The sequence below is a fragment of the Taurulus bubalis genome, assembly GCF_910589615.1.
Source record: "Taurulus bubalis genome assembly, chromosome: 16".
NCBI classification, from domain to species: domain Eukaryota; kingdom Metazoa; phylum Chordata; class Actinopteri; order Perciformes; family Cottidae; genus Taurulus; species Taurulus bubalis.
The window spans coordinates 9,088,307-9,106,939 of NC_136604.1; the positions used below are offsets into that span (position 1 = coordinate 9,088,307).

Here is an 18,633-nt window from a genome sequence, read left to right on the forward strand (position 1 = left end):
TTAAGTGTTTTAGGTACATCATAAGCCACTCTGTAGAAATAATCTACATTTTCACTTTCGTCATTATTACACTCAGCTTTACACTGGTACTCCTTTAAGTATTCTGGAGCCTTTCTCTGACTCATAGGGTATCTCTTTTCTCCCTCTTCTCTCTGAGTACTATCTGTCTGGGTTGGACCTGCCTCAGCATTATCCTCAACATTTGACTCTTTACTCTCCTTAGGCTGTCCCTGACCCTGGTTGACTATCTTCGGTGATGTATCTCTTTTCTCAATATCTTCCCCCATGTCACAATCTGTCTGAGTCTGGCTATCTGCGCTACCTTTGGTGAGGAATTTCACCAGCCTATGTTTGAGGACTTTTCCTGTCTCGGGATAATACACGTTATATGCTGGACTATTTTTGTCATAGCCTACAAGGATCCCCTTTTTGCATCTAGAATCCAGCTTTTTCTTATCCTGCTGATATACGTAGCATTCAGAGCCAAATCTTCATGTTAGATAGGTTAGGTGTTTTTCCTGTGAAAACACAGTAAGGTGTCTGCTCTAGCCGCTTACTGTAGCACCTTTTGCGGATTTGAGCTGCTGTCTGTACAGCATATGTCCATAATAGCTTTGGGAGGTTACTCTCCAATAGCATGCATCGAGACATCTCGAATAAGGTTCTCCAACCTCTTTCGGCAGTTCCATTTTGATGAGGCGAGTAGGGTGCACTCTTCTCATGCCTTATCAAGTTACTCCGAAGTAAAGACTGGAACTCCTGCCCGGTAAACTCTGTGCCGTTATCAGACCTTATGCACTTTATCTTTCCATATGGAGCTACATCTGCTATGAATTTTTCTGTAGCTTTTGTTGTGTCACTCTTTGCTTTAATAAAGTATGGAAAAATCATCCCACTGTAATCATCAGTAAATGCTATTGCATATCTGTATCCATCTTTATCTGCTGGTTCTATCGGACCGCATAGGTCTGTGTGTACTAGCTCTAATACGGTTGTAGCTTTAGCATCTGCCTGTCTGTTTCTGCTTTGTGTAAACTTGCCCTGTGTGCATATTTCACAGTTTTGGTTGGACTTGTCATGTTTCCCTTTTATAGACATCCCTTCAACCACCTTTATCAATTTTGGGTTTGTCTTTTCCCGCATAGTGCTCGCGAAGAATATTCAGTGCTTTTCTTCCGTCACGTTTCGCGTCCCTCATTACCAATGACAAGCTCTTGTTGTCTAGACATTGCACTAATTCTGCATATGCCTCACCGTTCTTTTCCTCGTCTTCCGCGAGAGCTTCTTCGTCATCCTCAGCTATCTCCGGGTCTTCCGAGATAACTTCTCTGAGGCGACGTAACTCCATGTGCGCGAGGAACCTCGTTTCCCAAAGCTCGTAATTTTTCTCATCACCGTCGAATAAAAGTCTGAACCACCTTTGGCCTGATTGACTGGGCCCATAACCTGTAACGTTTGACATTCCTGCAGCTATCTTCGTTATTACAGTCACCAAGTGGTTAGCTAGTAGCTCCTAGTAGCTAGCATTTCACGGGAGAAAAAGGACAGACTACCATCGTCTCTTTGGTCTGGGAACTCACAAGGACCGTTTATTTTAGAGCATGCGCACAACAGTACAACATTACACATCCTCCCACGTGACCACTCAACATGGCTTTGCTATTCAAAGGAATATGCTCAACAGTTATACATGTAAGTACTCTAGGAAACTCAAGGAGAAAACCATACGGGTCGTCTGAATTTTAGGGCCATTTTCACATTTTATGGATGCTGAAAAACTAAAAAAACTAAACAAAGAAAGAAATTGCTTCAACAGCCAGAAAAACTGCCTCGGGTTATAGGGGCCATAACCAATCTTAGCATTTGTAAAAAGGTAAATTTGGCAATATTTCTTTTAACCAAAAATATTAATGCTAAAAGTTTTATTTAAAAAAAAACTCTAGTATGTACACTGAGATTCTAGTTGTATAAGACCACCACAGAGGTTCTGTAATAAATCCTACTTTATACAAAATGTAATCATATTATATCGAGTCAAATTGTATAGCTCTACTGGTTGCATTTCATGGTGTTGCTGTATTGGAAGTTTTTCTCTAATATTTTGCCCATAAGCCTTGGTGTAATTAATACAATGGAAATCCACTGTCTTGCTAGAAATATACAGGAAAGTTCACAAGGAAGCTGCTGTGCATGTTTTCTGCACAAGCTGTTAGTGAACAACATTTGAGAGATGGTCAAATAGACACAAATATGGTCGAGATGTTTTGGAGTTAAAGGCATTTGGGTGGTACAGACATTTTTTTTCAATTTATGTGACTGGATTAGTTCTCCATCTGACCGGCTGTTTATGCCTAGAAGACCAAAAGTCTCACCCTGGTCATATACGAGGAATGTCCATAAACACCCAGTCATGTTACTGTGATCTTCATAGATTATATCACAAGTAAGATGAACCCATTTAACAGTCTTGTTTTAAAAGCTGATTCTCTCTTCGTAAAGTGACAGCAGCAGCAGAGTGCCCCACCCGGTCAGAAGGCCGAGGTTCTGCAGCAGAAACATCAGCCAGGGTTTCTTGTTGCTGATGTGGACCATGGTGGGGAGCTGGAAGGGAAAAGAGGAGAGATGGGAGTTCCTTTTGATGCCAGTCAAGGTGTGTATTGTCTGGCAAGTTGTTCTGTAATGACAAACACTCACCATGTCAGCCAGCCCGACGTACAGGAAGAGGCCTGCAGAAATGGCCGCTATCCACTGTTTGGTGGCGAGGTCAGTGGCCACGGACAGAGCGATGTACATGCCGACGAATGAGGTCATGGCGCTGCCGACGTTCAGAAGCAACGCCTTGCGGACAGACATGCCGCTGTGGAGCAAAATGGCAAAATCCCCTGGAGAGGGGAAAGAAGAAGAAATTATCCTTTATTAATCCGCTTGGGGAAATTGGTCTCTGCTTTTAACCCATCCTTATTAACTAAGGAGCAGTGCGCTGCAACTGCGTGTTCAGTGTCTGGCTCAAGGACACTTTGACCTGCGAACTAGGGGGAGACCAGGGATTGAACCGGCTACCTTGCGGCTACCATGAACTACAGCCGCCCTCAAAACACAGGGCGATGGTAAGAAATCTTTGATGACGGAACCAGACGCTGCCTCGTCTTTGTGTGTTTTCTTTACCCAGTTCATGTGGTAGCTCATGGCAGAGGACAGCCAGTGATGTGGCCAGACCGGACTTCCATGACAGCGAGAAAGCTGCGCCCATTGCTAAGCCGTCTGCAAAGTTGTGGATGCTGTCGCCGATAGTTATCATATAAGGCAGCAGGCGCTGTTCTGTGGAGGCGGGCAAAGTAGTCGTTAAAGGTTGAGTAGCCACGAGGATCGGCACCATCACAATTTGATGATGCTTGTTTTTTTGTACTGGAAATAAGTTGACTTGCCTCTGGTGCGCTCTTTTGGCTCTGAAAGAGATTTCTCATTGTCTTCATTGCCAACCTGAAATGTGCACGTTACATTAAACATTCAGTAACAAGTCCTGTTATTGACATATCATGCTGCATTCACATGGAGTCAGGCAGATATGCTGCTGATGGAGATATATTACTTAACTCCCTCTCACAAGGAGAACGTTGTTTAAGTTTGCAATAAAATAATAAGAGAAAGATTATTTTTTTATAGTTACATGCATTACTAGAATAGTTCAATAAAAAAGTAAATATATCAAATACAAAGTTGTATTTGATATATTTAATTCCATCAACATGTCATCACTAGTGTTTGGTTTTCTGTCGTTTCTCTGTTTGTTGTCTGCGGCCTGATTTCATGTGAATGCAGCATTGTGACCCTCACACACTTTGAGGGTCACTTTCATTTTCTACATTTCAATAGTATTTTTTTCTCCAGAGATTAACATACTTAAACAGGTTTTGGTCAACAGGTTTAAAATCTTTTGATTATTTGTACTATATTAAGAGGTGCCCTCCCATATTGGTGCAGATGAATTAGAGCCCCTTGAAATAAAGCAGCAGCATTTGCATGTTGCTGTACGTATGTTCCTCACCAGGTCCACTCTCGATGCTGACTGTGACTTGTCTTTTTGTTTCCTCTCCTGTTCATACATCTCTAAAACCTGACCGTGGTCACAGTGGTGAGGCTCTGCTTCTTCCTTAAGAGAGAGAGAGAAAGAGAGAAAGAGAGAGAGAATTAGTAACTTTTTTTTATTGAAGGTCAGGATCCCATTTAGGTTCCCTTAATTACCAAAGCAATGTTTGAAAAGTCACAACTGGATTTTATGTTTGTTTTTTTATTTGTATTTACCTATTTCTGTGTATTATGTTTCTCTTACCCCATGATGATGTTGATGATGGTGATGATTATCTTTATATGCAACCAGAGAGAAGATTGTTTCCATCAGATAAAAGTAGTAGATCCCGCCAATCAGTACCAACATCTTGTAAATGTAGTCTGGAGTTTCTTCATGGTAAGCATGTGAGTGCTTGTTGCTGTTGGTTTTGTCTGAGTGCACATGTAAACCTAAAAACTGGACACGCAGTCAAAATGAGTATATGCTGCACGACAATCACCATGATTGTTGATGCCATGACAAAACGTCCTGGTGTGTTTATGAAAAAAATCCTATCGCTGCAATACATTTCAGCTAAAAAATAAATAAAACATAGCTTTAGTCAGAGCTTTAAACATGTGGAAATCACTCACCATGGGTGTCAGGTGGAGTAAGGCATCTCCAGTCAGTGAACCTACAGCCAGGCTGATGCAAAACTGGATACACAACTGGAACACACTGGTGCAGGCGGTACAGAGCAGCACGACAATGCCAAACATGGACGTCAATGTTATCACCATATTGGCAATGGTTGCATAGACGTATTCTACAAGAGAAAGAGAAGAGGCGGGTGAAGGTCAGTTATCAACATGTCAAGATGACATGGACTTTGTTACCCGGATAGCTTTATTGATATTTTGCTTGTGGATCAGAATGGGTTCTTTCAAGTGCAACCTTTGTTCTTAATTGTTTGGTCTTTCAGAAGATGCACCCTTACTCTCAGTCGTGGTGAGGCCATTTGGTGTCGGTGGCTCTGTGATGTCCGCACACGCTCCGCTCAGGATCTGCTGGACGAGTGCAGGGCTGAGCCGAGCCAAGTCCGTCCGACCCAGGCCCGAGGAGAGCGAGCTGTTGTCCGTCAGGCCGTAGATCAGGACCAGCTCCTCAGCTGAGGCGCAGAACTGGGAGAAAAGAAAATAGTCTGTTAACGACTGGTTAGCTCCAACAAACTGTATGTGTTACCTTGCATTTCTCTGTGAAGATGAATGGAAACAAGGACATTTATCATGCAGTGAAATCCATGAGAGACCTGCTTCTATGTGTTGGTATGTGTACCTGATTCCAGGTGGCGTTTCCTCCATTCCTCTCTTGATGTTCAAGGCTGCTCCTCTTCTTCCGTCTTAAGCCACTGTGATCGTGATCAGCGTGATGGTCTTCCTGGTGTTCGTGCTCATGTTTGGGGAAATGTCCGATGTTCAGACTGCTCATTAAAGACTCCAAATCTACACAACACAAATACAACATTAGCAAAACTAGTCCTATGTGCCTGTTTTTCTGTGTTTTCTGTGTTTCTGATGGACATTTATTTACCCGTGATGGTGAAGTTCTCCGGCCCCAGACGGTCCATGATGTAGTCCAGGAAGAAGCTCTCCTCAGGCAGGGAGCGGCTAATGAAGCAGTGCCCTTGCAAGGCGTGATACAGGACGCGGCCCAAAACTGCACCCGCTTCCTGTCTCTGATCTGGTGATGATGGGTCGACCTCTGTTGTGATGTCAGCGGCTGTTACACAGCTCTGGTTACCATAGGGATAAGGGAGAGGAAGGACACAGAGCAAAGGTAGGGATATAACCAAAAGACAGTTTTACTCAATTAGAGCTTTAAGAGATTTTTAAATGAATAAGGTCAAACATATTCCAGGCTCAGCTTCCCATTTGTGAGGACCTAACAGAAAACGTTCTGCTATTTTTGTCTTTATTTAATTCTAAATTAAATATCTTTGGATTGTTTGATGGACAAAACAAGCAATTTAATGACTTAATCCTTTGTTCGAGCCACAACTCAATTACAATAGAGTTGACATTTTGTTTAGCAAGTAGCATCTTGTTTTGACCAGCTGTTTTGGTTTATGATTGAACAGTTTGCCAGATAACTGCATACAACTATACCAAATTCTTGACAGAACTTTCAATAGTAGAATATTTAATATTAGCTTTGGGAAGGTGATTCAGTAATGTATGTTTATGATGTCACTTCCAGAAACCTTTCTCTTGCTAATCCTGATTCATGAAATACACAATTGAACCAGTGTGTGTTGTTAACTCCTTATTGTTTTGTCTTCAGCTATAAATAATAATGTTGACTTAAAAAAAAGAAGACATTAAATCTTGTGTCTCATGATAATGACAAAACCTTTAAAGAGGGCTCTTTTCATCATGATGATGGTGGTTGCTACAGTGGTGTGGCCGAGTACAGGGCAAAGCCTTGTAGGTCTACTGTTCGCTGATCAACCAAGTATGATAAGATATGTAGTGCGATATATACGGCCATGAGCCCAGTCACCCTGTACACATAATAACCCACACCCAGGAAGGATACCGTCAGAGAACACGGAGGGTCGTAAACACGCTGCCCGGTTGCCAAGTAGTGAATTACAGTGCCAATTTTCTAGACAGCATAACGCATCGTTGCATAATCAAATTCACGTGTTGGCAACCTTTTTTAGCTAGTGGCCTTCTACAGCTGAACTATGTCCTCAGGCGGAACCTCATCAGAAATCTGAGACAAGCAATTTAACCAGACTAATGTTTCCTTTGCAAAACTTACACTCAAGGAAGTTCTTTGAGTAAACATCAGTATTTGACAGGGAAAAAGCAAAGTCTTGAGAAGTTATTTTAAACATTACAAAGCAGTAATGTTTTGTTTTTCATAGAACAACAATTGATGAAAAGACATACAAAAATAAGCACTTCTAGTTTGGTCTACTAACACCCACTTTGCTGTTGTCTTATGTTTACCTCTCTGTCTGAGGGCTCATAGTGGTCGTGAAGCTCTTTTAGCAGGACCTTCAACTCATGAACATCGATGTGCACGAGTTCACGGTCCTGGTGCCGCTCGCTCTCTTCCTGGTGATCCTGGTGTGATTTTTTCCGTAGGAAGCGTTGGGCCTCCTGTCCCCATGTCCCCTGCCTCGCCGCGGTGCAGACCAGACCAGGGGAGGAGAGGTACAGGACGCATCCAGCAGCGAGAGCAGTGAACTGAGACACACTGATGGTTTCACTTTTTCTGCCCTTTTCGGTTTTATGCTCTCCGTGGGTGGAGTGATCGCTGATCAGCTGGTGAAACGCCTCCGATAGATCACACTACGCCCAGGGAAAAACCCAAACGGATCTATGTTAGTAAAACAATACAGTTACTAATTTAGTGATTTTCACAACAGCCTAACAACTTATACAGAAACAAAGACAAGGTGTGATTCATTTAAAAAAGAGATATGCACATTGCATTGATTGCAATCCTGTAATATAATGACTCTGAATATCGGTTGCTTTTATTGCCTTCTACAAGAAGCAACTTCTTTAGATAACAAGAAGAGGGTGACAATATAAATTGTGACCTTCCTCGGGATTGGCCCTATCTTGTCCTTGTTGCTGGCTGTGTTCCATCCTTTGCTCCTGGAAATTGATGGATGGAGCTGAAATCTTGTAAGAGATGCAACACATCTAAGCAGGCTAAAGGCTTTAAATCAGACCTGCAAGATCCTTTTGGTCATTCCTAAAGTGCATTGTGGGGACTCCGAAAATGCACGTCCCCACAAGGCGGGTAGAACATGCACTCACACACAAACTCCTCACACATTGCAAACATTGCCTACTGACTTGACAAACACACCCTATTGTATTACTTACTTAATTGACTCAATAAAAGGTAAAGTTACTGTGAGGAACTTCTAACTTTCAGCTCAGACTCCCGCCGGTCTGAGCGGGGCAGACTGCCAGACACTGCTGCAGTAAAATGAGGAAAGGGAATCTGCTGCTCGGAAAACACTATCGCTTTTGTCCACAAGGACCGCTAAAATCAACACAAAATTAAAGTTCCTTAAAGTAAAAATGTTTCAGTATTTACAGACCGCGTGTTCTGCCTTTGTCACGTACTTTTGAGCCAGATTGTGACAAAATGGGGTCTTGGCTGTCCTCATTGTTTGGTTGTGGAAGCTTGCTGTTGGAACAAGTACTATTTGTGTCACCTCTGTCTTCATCGCAAAGCTGCTCTAGTAAAGATTGTGACAAAATCAGTATATATAGAGATATATTTATATATAGCCTATATACATTAACTCTATAGGCTGCTAACAATCAATCCTGTCTCAGAAACTCCCACAGGAGGAAAGAGAAGAATTAAGAGTTAAAAAATATAGTCTTACAACTTAAAAAAAAAGTCTGTCCTGTAAAGAGGCCTATTACTAACTAAATCTATTTAAAAATTCCTATCAAGAAATCTACTTTAAATATGTGAGAGTGTGCCGGTGAGTTAATAGCCTTTGGACCTCGACCTCTTTCCGCACCACTTGAAGTCAGCGACCTGGCTCTCTCGCCTGGCTGCGAGTTAAGCCTAATAAAACGTACCTTTTCACACGACACTTCGCCACACTGCACACGTTTCTCCAGTGTATTAAAGACAGAGCCGAGGGATTCCCTGTTCAGATAATGCTGTCCTGGAGACACAACGCTGAGCACAGCCCTATACACTTCCTCCACAGAGGGAGACCCAGAAACAGAACTGAAGAAACCCCAACTGGCAAGAATCATCAGCGTGGGAAAAAACATCTTAAGGCTTTCTTTAAAAAATGCTTTTATAAGAATTAATTAATTTGAATGAAAAATAATTAAAGCAGGCTGACAGAAGCTGGTACAGTCCCAAGGTATTTCTACAGAGACATAGAGCTGTACAGAGCTCAGCTCACGGCTGCTATCAGTTTTAAACCACTACACGTTTGCTGAACCTGTATTGTGATTGGCTGAGACGTGGCTCGTGCTGTTCTATACCGGTTTATTAAACCCCTTGTCACCTGCTCAGCCAACACACCCTGTAGGCATGCAGGCTGAAAGATCAAATTTCAAGATCGATTTGATTTTTACAGATTTGCACCTAATGCCCTTTAAGCCCCATCCCACACACGCATAACTATTTACATGTTTTAAGAGAGAATATGTTTATATTTTGCAATGATAGTTGTTTCTTACAGTAGTTTATTATCAGGGGTCACCAGAGACCCCAGTAGTCTTTAAGTCCTTGTATGTTGGTAGGATGAGGTAGGATGAGGATTAAAGAGTTGTATTCTGTGCTCCAACCATATGAAATAAAAACCTCTAATGGTCAACCTCCACTGTGGTTTGGTTTCACATGAGTATCCTGCTTATGTGTTCTATTCATCAGAACGGATGCACTTCTGTCATTCAATTGGCCCATGTTTCCTGAGTTCCTTTGGGAAAACCAAATATATCCTCCAGTAAAGGAGACTCTGAAACATCCAAATGGAAACCAAGAAGTAAGGAAGGTTCAAACATTGCAAACAAGGACTGTTGGACAAGTGAGTCTCACTGACCGTAGAGTTCTCATGCTGGGCTCAAGTTATCCGCACTCCTAAAAGACCAAATCAAATAAACGCTCCACTGTAAGTGAACGACAATACTAAGAGCTTGTGATCATCAAAACACCTGCAAAGACAAGCATATCAGGAAGAAACAAAGACACTTAGCAAAGGGAATCTGCTACCAAGCAACAACAAGCTATATCATCTTGATGTCTCGACAGAGATGCTGTGCTCAAGGTGGGAGGAAGACTTCTGTACATTGTTCAGTCCTTCCTCACTCATTCAAGCACCAGCCAGTCCTCCCAAGGGAGCAGCATCATATCACACAATTGATTATTGCACACTACCAGGAAAGGGTTTAACAACAAGGCTGTCAATGGAATCCAGTCCAATGGCTATTGGATCCCAGGATTACATTGATCTGGTACATCCTACATCCTGGGAGAACTCCTGTAACCTCCCGAGAGAACAAAAGGAACCCTCTCCGCTTAATTCAGCCTATTCCTGACTAAACAAGGTCAAAAGGAACACAAAAGATATGGCCTGCTCTTTATATGCTTTTCCTCTAGTGCCAGTCATGTTGAGATGTCCAATGATCTGTCAGCTGATGCTTTCATCAGTGGCCTGCAGTGCTTTATAGTGAGGTTCAGTCAAGCAAATCAAGCGTAACCAAAGAGCCAACCTCCGGTGTTGAGAAATGAAGCCAATGCAGAAGTGACAAAAACAGTTCCTCTAATGGCCACTTGAGGCTAGTTCCAAAAAATAAAAATAAAATGCCCAACTTTTCAGCAAAGTATGTATGCCTGGCTTGAGGTGCCGAACGCATAGGCGGACGGCCGCAGGAGTATAAATCAGGTCTTAGATAAAATCATGTAACGTGCTGTGCTGTGGTTTCGGAGCATGTGTCGATTATTCCAGGACGTTTTTGTGAAGCGCGTATCGAGGCTTCTATGGTTTCAGACCTTTACTGCATTACTCACAAGACAATTGGTCTACTGGGGAAAAATACATTGGCCTATATCACAAATGACATGGTTGAGAAAAACTGTAAGACATCTGCCTGTTTTACACTTTGGCCAACAGGTTGTTTTGTGAGCATATGAAGCCTCAGGAAATAAACCTTATTGCGAACCAATTTGCTGGAAATGATTCATGACACTCATCTCAGAATCACAGATTAGATGACAAGCAAAACGCTACCTACAACGAGATACGCATATGCTAAGATTATACATACTTTACGTGAATCTTGAACCACCACAGTATAAAGTAACTGTGCAGAATATGTGGTGAGCTCTAAAGCTGTGTTACCATTTGCATACTTTGACTTTATATTCTGCAGCTGACCTTTAAAAGTATGGTTTATTGCATGCAGTATGTATTCAATTAGGACATGCTGCTTCTTCATAACATGGCTTCGTGAACTTTGACCCTCTTGCTCACTTATCTGCTATCTTACATATTGTAAAATGTGATAACATTCTGTCAAACCCATGACTAAATACACAACATAAGTAATGATGCACACTTCTCCATACATCCCTGAACTGGCCACCAGTTGTTGTGAAGTGAATGCAATGGAACAGGCAAGGTGGAGTGCAACATCTAGTGGCTGAATGTTATTAATGTTGTCAATAGCATCCTTAATTTCTGGTTAACTCTTATGTTGGTCAATGAAGCTGATGAAAAGTAGAATAAACAACATCAGTCCATCAGTTCAGTCCGACAAAACACCCAGTTGTCATATTCATTTAACGCGGAAAACCTCATAACATTTCTGTACCGACTGTTCACTTTGTTTTATTTATTTAAATATATTTGATATTTGTTATACAACATATACAAATACCTTTTATTATACTTGGTTAAATGTACATAAGTTAATTGTGTGACAAATGTGAAGTAAGTTAGGTACGTATGTACATTGTGAAGAGCGAGGCTTAGCAGGAAATAGTCCATGAGTCAAGTAGTCTTTTAGCAATTCTGACTAAATGAAACCAAGTTTCATTCAAGTCTGATTAAGGGGGAGCAAAAACTATTACTTTGAGTGTATTTAAATGCTGAACACACTGTCATGATGAAACAAGTGTGAGATTGCTCTCACTCCTTCTTTAGACATAATTAAACCAACTGAAGGGACTTTGTTAAACTCTGTGAAGCCCGATAGTCGCTCACTGCTACTTGTGGCTTAGATTTTGACAATTGAGCTGCTTCCTTTTGTTGGCTGGGAGAGGGTTTGAACCTGGGATTGCCACTTGCAGCTTTATTATTGTAATACAAAAACAACATATTTCTATTTTTGTCACGTTTTTACTTCATAATGCTGTGTGTCAGGGTTTCTCTGGACTTGTTTTTTTTTATTTGGTAATCCTTGCCTTATGTGTCCTGTGTTTGTGGTTTTCCCTTCTTCTTTTATCACCTGTGTTTAATTAGTTTCGTCAGCCTCGCTCTGTTACCATAGTTTCATTGCAATCAGCTTGCCCTCATGTCTTCCCACCTGTGTCTTGCTGTTTGATTAATTTATTGTGTATTTATAGTCCTGTCTTTTCTCTGTTGGTAGTTGGTTTATCTGCTGTTTTCTGGAGTCAACTCTCATATTACATATACCTGTGTATCTTATCCCTTTTTCAGACTTTTGGTTTGTTGTTACAGATGTGGATCCACTGATTTGATTTTAGACTGACCAGCCTCACTCCCTTTGTAGTTTTGTTTATAAAAACCAATCACCCATATCATCCTCCTGCTCCCTGTGTCTGAGTTTGGGTCTCACTCTTTTTCCTGCCTGCTGCCTTGTGCAGCCATGGCAGTTGTGTGTGTGCTGTACTATAGTCTGCTTCAACACGTCCACACACAAGATGAACCTGACCTCAGCAAAATAAACATTCTTTACATGTTTCATTAAGTTTATGAGGCTAAGACACAATGACAAGGAAAGCGTCAGAACAAGAGGGGGAAACAATGACTGTATTAACCACCAGGTGGTGCAGCTGCTCTGTGTAATCACATCAAACATAGATGTGAGATGCAGTCTTGCCATACTTCTGAAAGCCCCCCCCTCCAAAAAAGAAAAGAAAACAACATGTGGTAAAGTGATCAACTCATTTTTGAATGAGTCCTGTCCAGGTTTTTGATAGCCGAGGGAAGCTCCTAACTTTTAAAATTGTAATGAATAACAATTAATATGCTGTATTTGTTTCATTTTATTATGTGATATTAGTTTCAAAATGAATGGCTGTTCATTTAGAAAAAAAGAAAAGATTGTTAGAAATGTGTTTATATTTTTGAAATATTACTCTGCTATACTGTGAACGTGATAAAATACTACTCATAACATAATTATTGCAAAAAATCAAGAAGCTGGTTTTTCCAAGGAGTTAATTGCAGGAGAAAGTTTTTTCTTGTCAGCTACCAACAGGAACAGTTGTATTCAGAAAAATGGCAAACTTTGCTCTGCATTCAACAAAGCAGTTATAGTATTGTTTTGTTTGAACTCGGTTATCTGGTGTGGTGAGAGTCAAAGATTCTGACTTTCTGTTGCTTCGAGTCAAAACCAAAATCGCATCAATAGTCACTCGCCGACAATCTCAAAACCACTGAAGGGAAGGATATTGAGTTGATTGGCTGCACATCACTTCACACACATGAACAGACAGCGACACACACACACAAGCTCCCTTATGGCATGGGACCCCGGACATCTGCCCCTGCCACACACACACACACACACACACACACACACACACACACACACACACACACACACACACACACACACACACACACACACAGTCATGTTGTCCCCTGCACTGCTAATCTTTGAGACAAAACACACACTGTCCAGTGACCTGTTTTTACACCCCCCATCGTCCTGTCACTCTCTGTTACATCGTCTGTCATGCAAACCTGTAGATGTTCTCGACACACACATTCATCAAGTCGAACACTGTGACCTCCCTTGACACGCACACACATATGCAGAGTATATATCAGAGTACTGTACACAAACACACACAAAATTGCAAAACACAACACAAAAACACAAAGACTGATTTAATCCAAACTGTACATCTTTAAGTCAACAAACATATCACTTAGCCTAATAACATAATTAGAAGTAAACAGTATATTAAAAAGGATATACCAAATTCTGAATCACTTATCCAAATAAATGGTGTCATACGGAAAACCTACATCGCTGGAAGCCTATTCAGAATATTAAACTTGTGTGCCCATATAATTAACACTTAATAAACACTTGATGCACTATCCTTTATCTCAAGAGGGTTGCAATACATATTTCAAAATATAGTACAGTCAAATAAATAAATTCTGCCATTTCTCTACAGTCATTCAAAAAAATGCTCCAGAATCGATTGATGTTCAAGAAATCAATCTACCTGCTTTGAAAATAAACCCCTTTCTCGAACAAAATAATAGGACAATATAACTGTTTGTGTACCACAGAGGAATATGTGGCTCACAGAAAAGCTTCAAGGGTCTTTTGCACCTCCTGCCAGAGACAGAAACAACATGAAAGCACCAGAAAAGATGAACTGTTGGTTAGGATTTCAGATTTTTGTTTTGTTCTTTTACTTAATTACTTCTTAAAAATACTCTTTTGTGTGAAGTGTGTGATCCAGGGTTGGAAAATACTATTTTAGAAAATATTCTTACACTGCCAGTCACCACTTGGTGCAGTAATGAAGCAAACATGAAGCATCTTGGACAATGAAGCTCCTCTCACAGTATACACAGACACAGACACACACACACACACAGACACACACACAGACACACACACACACACACACACACACACAGACACACACACACACACACACACACACACACACACACACACACACACACACACACTATACGCACACGCACTTGCTGCTTGCCCTCAGCCCGACTTTCTTTCTGAGGCTGATGTTTCCATTACAGAAATATAAGCATGACGGCTAATCCAGTTATATGTTCCCTGGACGACACCCACACCCACATGTACACTCGCACAAACACGCACACACACACATATGCACAAACCTGCTGAAACACAGGCAAATACAAAGACATGCATGTTGAAAGTGGACAAATACAGACTTGCATAGAGACACAAACATACTGTTAAACACACACAATCGTGTTTTCATGACATTTGGGGACCTTACACTGATTTACTTTCATTTCCTGGAGACCTATCCTGACCTGAACCCTAACCATGACCACTACCAGCCTTACCCTAACCATAACCTAATCCTAAAACTAACTTTAACTGTAAACCAATTTTCACCCTAAATTGTAACGATTTACATTCTGGGACCTGCATTTCGTGCCCATAAGGAGGGCGGGTCCTCACAAGGTGACTGTGTAAACAGATATATCGCCCCACAACCTGGGTAAGAACATGGCCACCCCCACCCTCCTACACGCACACACACACACACACACACACACACACACACACACACACACACACACACACACACACAGACACACAAATATCTGATTGAAGTAAGACCCCCTGTAGTGAAAGAAGTCAAACAGAGCTTTCTGGAGCTCTGGAAATAAATACCAAACATCGGTAATCCACACACACACGCACACGCACACCTACACACACACACACACGCACGCACACACACACACACACACACACACACACACACACACACACACACACACACACACAGACACATACACACACACACACACACACACACACACACACACACACACACACACACACACACACACACACACACACACACACACACACTGATAATCTCCCAAGATAGTTTCCTACAGAGCTGCACATTCTTCCTGTGGAGAAAACGATCGGGAGAAATGAGGTAAAAGAATGAAGGATCTCTCCCAGTTGTAATCCGGATCACCCCACTTTTCTCTCTTTTTAATTAATAAAGAACACCATTTAGAGTTCATAGTCATCCAGATTTAGAGGTAGGAGGTAGAATAGAAGTTACAGTGTGGATGGATTCAATCCCATCATGACTACATCATATATCTGTCTGGACATACTAAACAGCAGGGCAGACACTTTTCCCTTTTTTAGGTTCAGTTTTCTATAAAGTCTGGTCAGAAACAAAGCAGTTGACGCCAACGTATTCAGAATTGTTGTTCAGGGTTTGTGTAAAGCTCCAAAGACCTAATGGATCCCGTGATACAACTGGTCCGTCTTTCCCTGCCTGTTAGTCATGAGCATATAGGCTTTGATTTAAAAACATGTAGCCCCCAAACTGGGATTATGAGTGTTTTTTGAGACTAAGATGGAGGAAGGTGAGGATGAGTGAAAAACAGTGACATTTAGAGAAAGAGAGAGAGAGAGAGAGAGAGAGAGAGAGAGAGAGAGAAAGGGAGGTATGTCCTACATGCATGGACACTCAGGTCATTCCAGATAATTATACTACCTATGGTGTTTCCTCTCTCTCCTCCATACATTTATTAATTTACTGTGTTAACCCTCACATGCCCGACCACAAGATAACAAACACACTCTCTCTCTCTCTCTCTCTCTCTCTCTCTCTCTCTCTCTCTCTCTCTCTCTCTCTCTCTCTCTCTCTCTATCTCTCTCTCTCTTTCTCACACACATTATCCATTCAGGTACTGTATATTTGAAGTTTAATTGGTATTTTGGTGCTCTTTAGCGTTCCTTGATTGAGTTAATTACGTCCTTAATGAGGAAACAATTTCTCCCTATATCTATTTAAAGGGTAGGGACACCGCTTAGCTGTCAGTGTCCTAAAAATGACCGGGCAAGTTGTACATTGAGTTGGATGGATGGATGGATATATACTTTATTTGGCACCAAACAAGCGACAGACACAGTTAGCGACTGGCTTGTGGACATTGGGGCATGCTAAAGAGATACCGAGCTACAATACAAGAGAGAGAATATTAGAGTTACATTCATCCACTGGACAAAGGCATGACTCCGAATGAAACATGATATTTCTCCATGACTGCTGGATGTATGAATAGGCAAGTGTCTGCCATCAAGTTCCACATCTCAATCATTAAAAGGTGATCATATGTCAATAGTCTTCTGTGACAAGAGTTTTCACCCAATCCCAACATGTTTTATTGTAATTATTCTTGAGTGTTGCAATTGCTGGCGATCCATACTTAACCTACCTCTGTCTCGTTTGTGCTGCTGCAACATTTGTCCAAACAGGCGCTCCCCCATCCCCCTGATGAAGATACTACTCGTTTTAAATGAGCTCAACAGGAAGAGTTCTAACTGTGTGCTTCAATCCCTGGATGAGGTGAGAAACTTTGCACAGTTGAAGCATGATTAGCATAATACATATAGTTTGTGCAAATCTACATGTATTAAGGATTTTTTTTTAGAGATGCCCTTTTCATTCAGGGTGCCTTGTGGACCCTCTGAGTGAATACTTTCGTGCGGACTTGTGAATGTGCACCTAGATGGTGTCTTAGTGCACGGTAAGTAAGCTTTTTTAAGACTCCTCAAAAATGCAAGCAAGCACACACACACACACACACACACACACACACACACACACACACACACACAGACACACACACACACACACACATGTTGGTCAAATGTTAATGCTTTATTAATTCATGGATTTAAATCTTACGGTGTTGAAATTTCTCATCCATACACATGGACAGAATACTGATTGAGAGAGAGAGAGAATAAAAAGAGGTGGAGGAAGGGAAGAAAAAGACCGATGGTAACGACGGAGAGAAAGAGGGAATTAAAAAAAATTCAGTACTTAATAATAATAACCATGTCATGGCCTGATTGGTTTGGTTTCCTCATATTTAACTCAGTGGACTGGGAAATGAGAGAGTGACAGAGAGGAATGGAAGCAGACGGAAAGAAAAAAGTGAGACAAAAGACATTGAATGAATAGAGTAAAAGAGAGCAACAGAAAACAAAGCAAAGGGGGATGGGAAAAAGAGAGAAAAAGAGAAACAGAAGAATAGGAAGATAAATGGAATATGGATAGTTTAACATAAAATCACAAAAGGTCTATTTAACATTCGTGTCCACGTATGGATTAATCAAACAAGATATAATAATTTGTGTAAATAAGGCAGTGGGAGATTGCTAGGTCCATTTTTTAAACTTTTGATAGAGCCTGACTATATTCCAGACTTGATGCTACGCTAAGCTAACCACAACGTGAATCAAGCTCCGTACTTAACACACACAAGATTCATGTCAAATGTTCAATCATAGCTTAGCAATTGTATATAGACACAACATGACTTGGAAGCTTTGGATTTGTGAATTTGTGCTGCACCAAACCAGCACTGCACTTCGATAACATTATTGGACTACGGGATGGATAGTCTCTTTGCAAAACCTGGCTCCTACATTACCCACAATGCAACTTGGTCCCTGACGCTTCATTGGGAGATTAAGCTTTGTGAATGGTGAGTTACACGTGTCCTGTAGATTTGACTGCAAGTTAGCTGCAGTGTGGATGGGGTCAATACATTTCAGGATTTACATTTACATCATGGTGTCCAAATGCTGACCTTTGGACAAAAGGACTGATTGCTTGAAGTTTTAATTAACCAGCTGCCTCTGAAGAGAAACAAAGTTGGAATCACACAATGCCATGTCGAGAAAAGGGTGTCAACTGTTTTCTTCACGTCTAAATGAATAGTATTGAGTCTTATCTTGCTTGTAGTAAAATATCTATGTCAGCTGAGGTGTGAGCACAAAGGAAAAGCAGAGTCCACACCAGAAAGAAATGAAAGCTCTGGTTTGCCTCATTACACCAGCCTTTAGCCCGACCTCCGACAAGAAGTAATGAGCAGCAGGACAGCAAGTCATTAGCCTAAATAGCTGCAATGGCAAAGCAAAGTCATGTCGCTTTCAGATGTCGACATTTAAAACTCTGTGAGAAAATGTTGAGCTTCCCCTCGGGAAAAATGATTCACGATTACACTTCAAACCTCTCTGAATTAAACATGACACTGGCCGCATTCCCTA

The 18,633-nt window shown here is 41.3% G+C and overlaps 1 protein-coding gene across 1 annotated transcript; it reads right to left on the reverse strand.

The window, feature by feature from the left end:
* Positions 1-2,472: 2,472 nt before the first annotated feature.
* Positions 2,473-16,842, reverse strand: slc39a4 (solute carrier family 39 member 4; the record flags this gene model as incomplete). The annotated part of the gene is made up of 13 exons (XM_079231524.1): positions 2,473-2,601; positions 2,695-2,882; positions 3,166-3,318; positions 3,426-3,480; positions 4,046-4,150; positions 4,331-4,525; positions 4,702-4,874; positions 5,046-5,229; positions 5,384-5,550; positions 5,639-5,840; positions 7,063-7,407; positions 8,671-8,882; positions 16,791-16,842. 13 exons carry the CDS (start codon positions 16,840-16,842, stop codon positions 2,473-2,475), a joined length of 2,160 nt encoding a protein of 719 aa, XP_079087650.1.
* Positions 16,843-18,633: the final 1,791 nt, after the last annotated feature.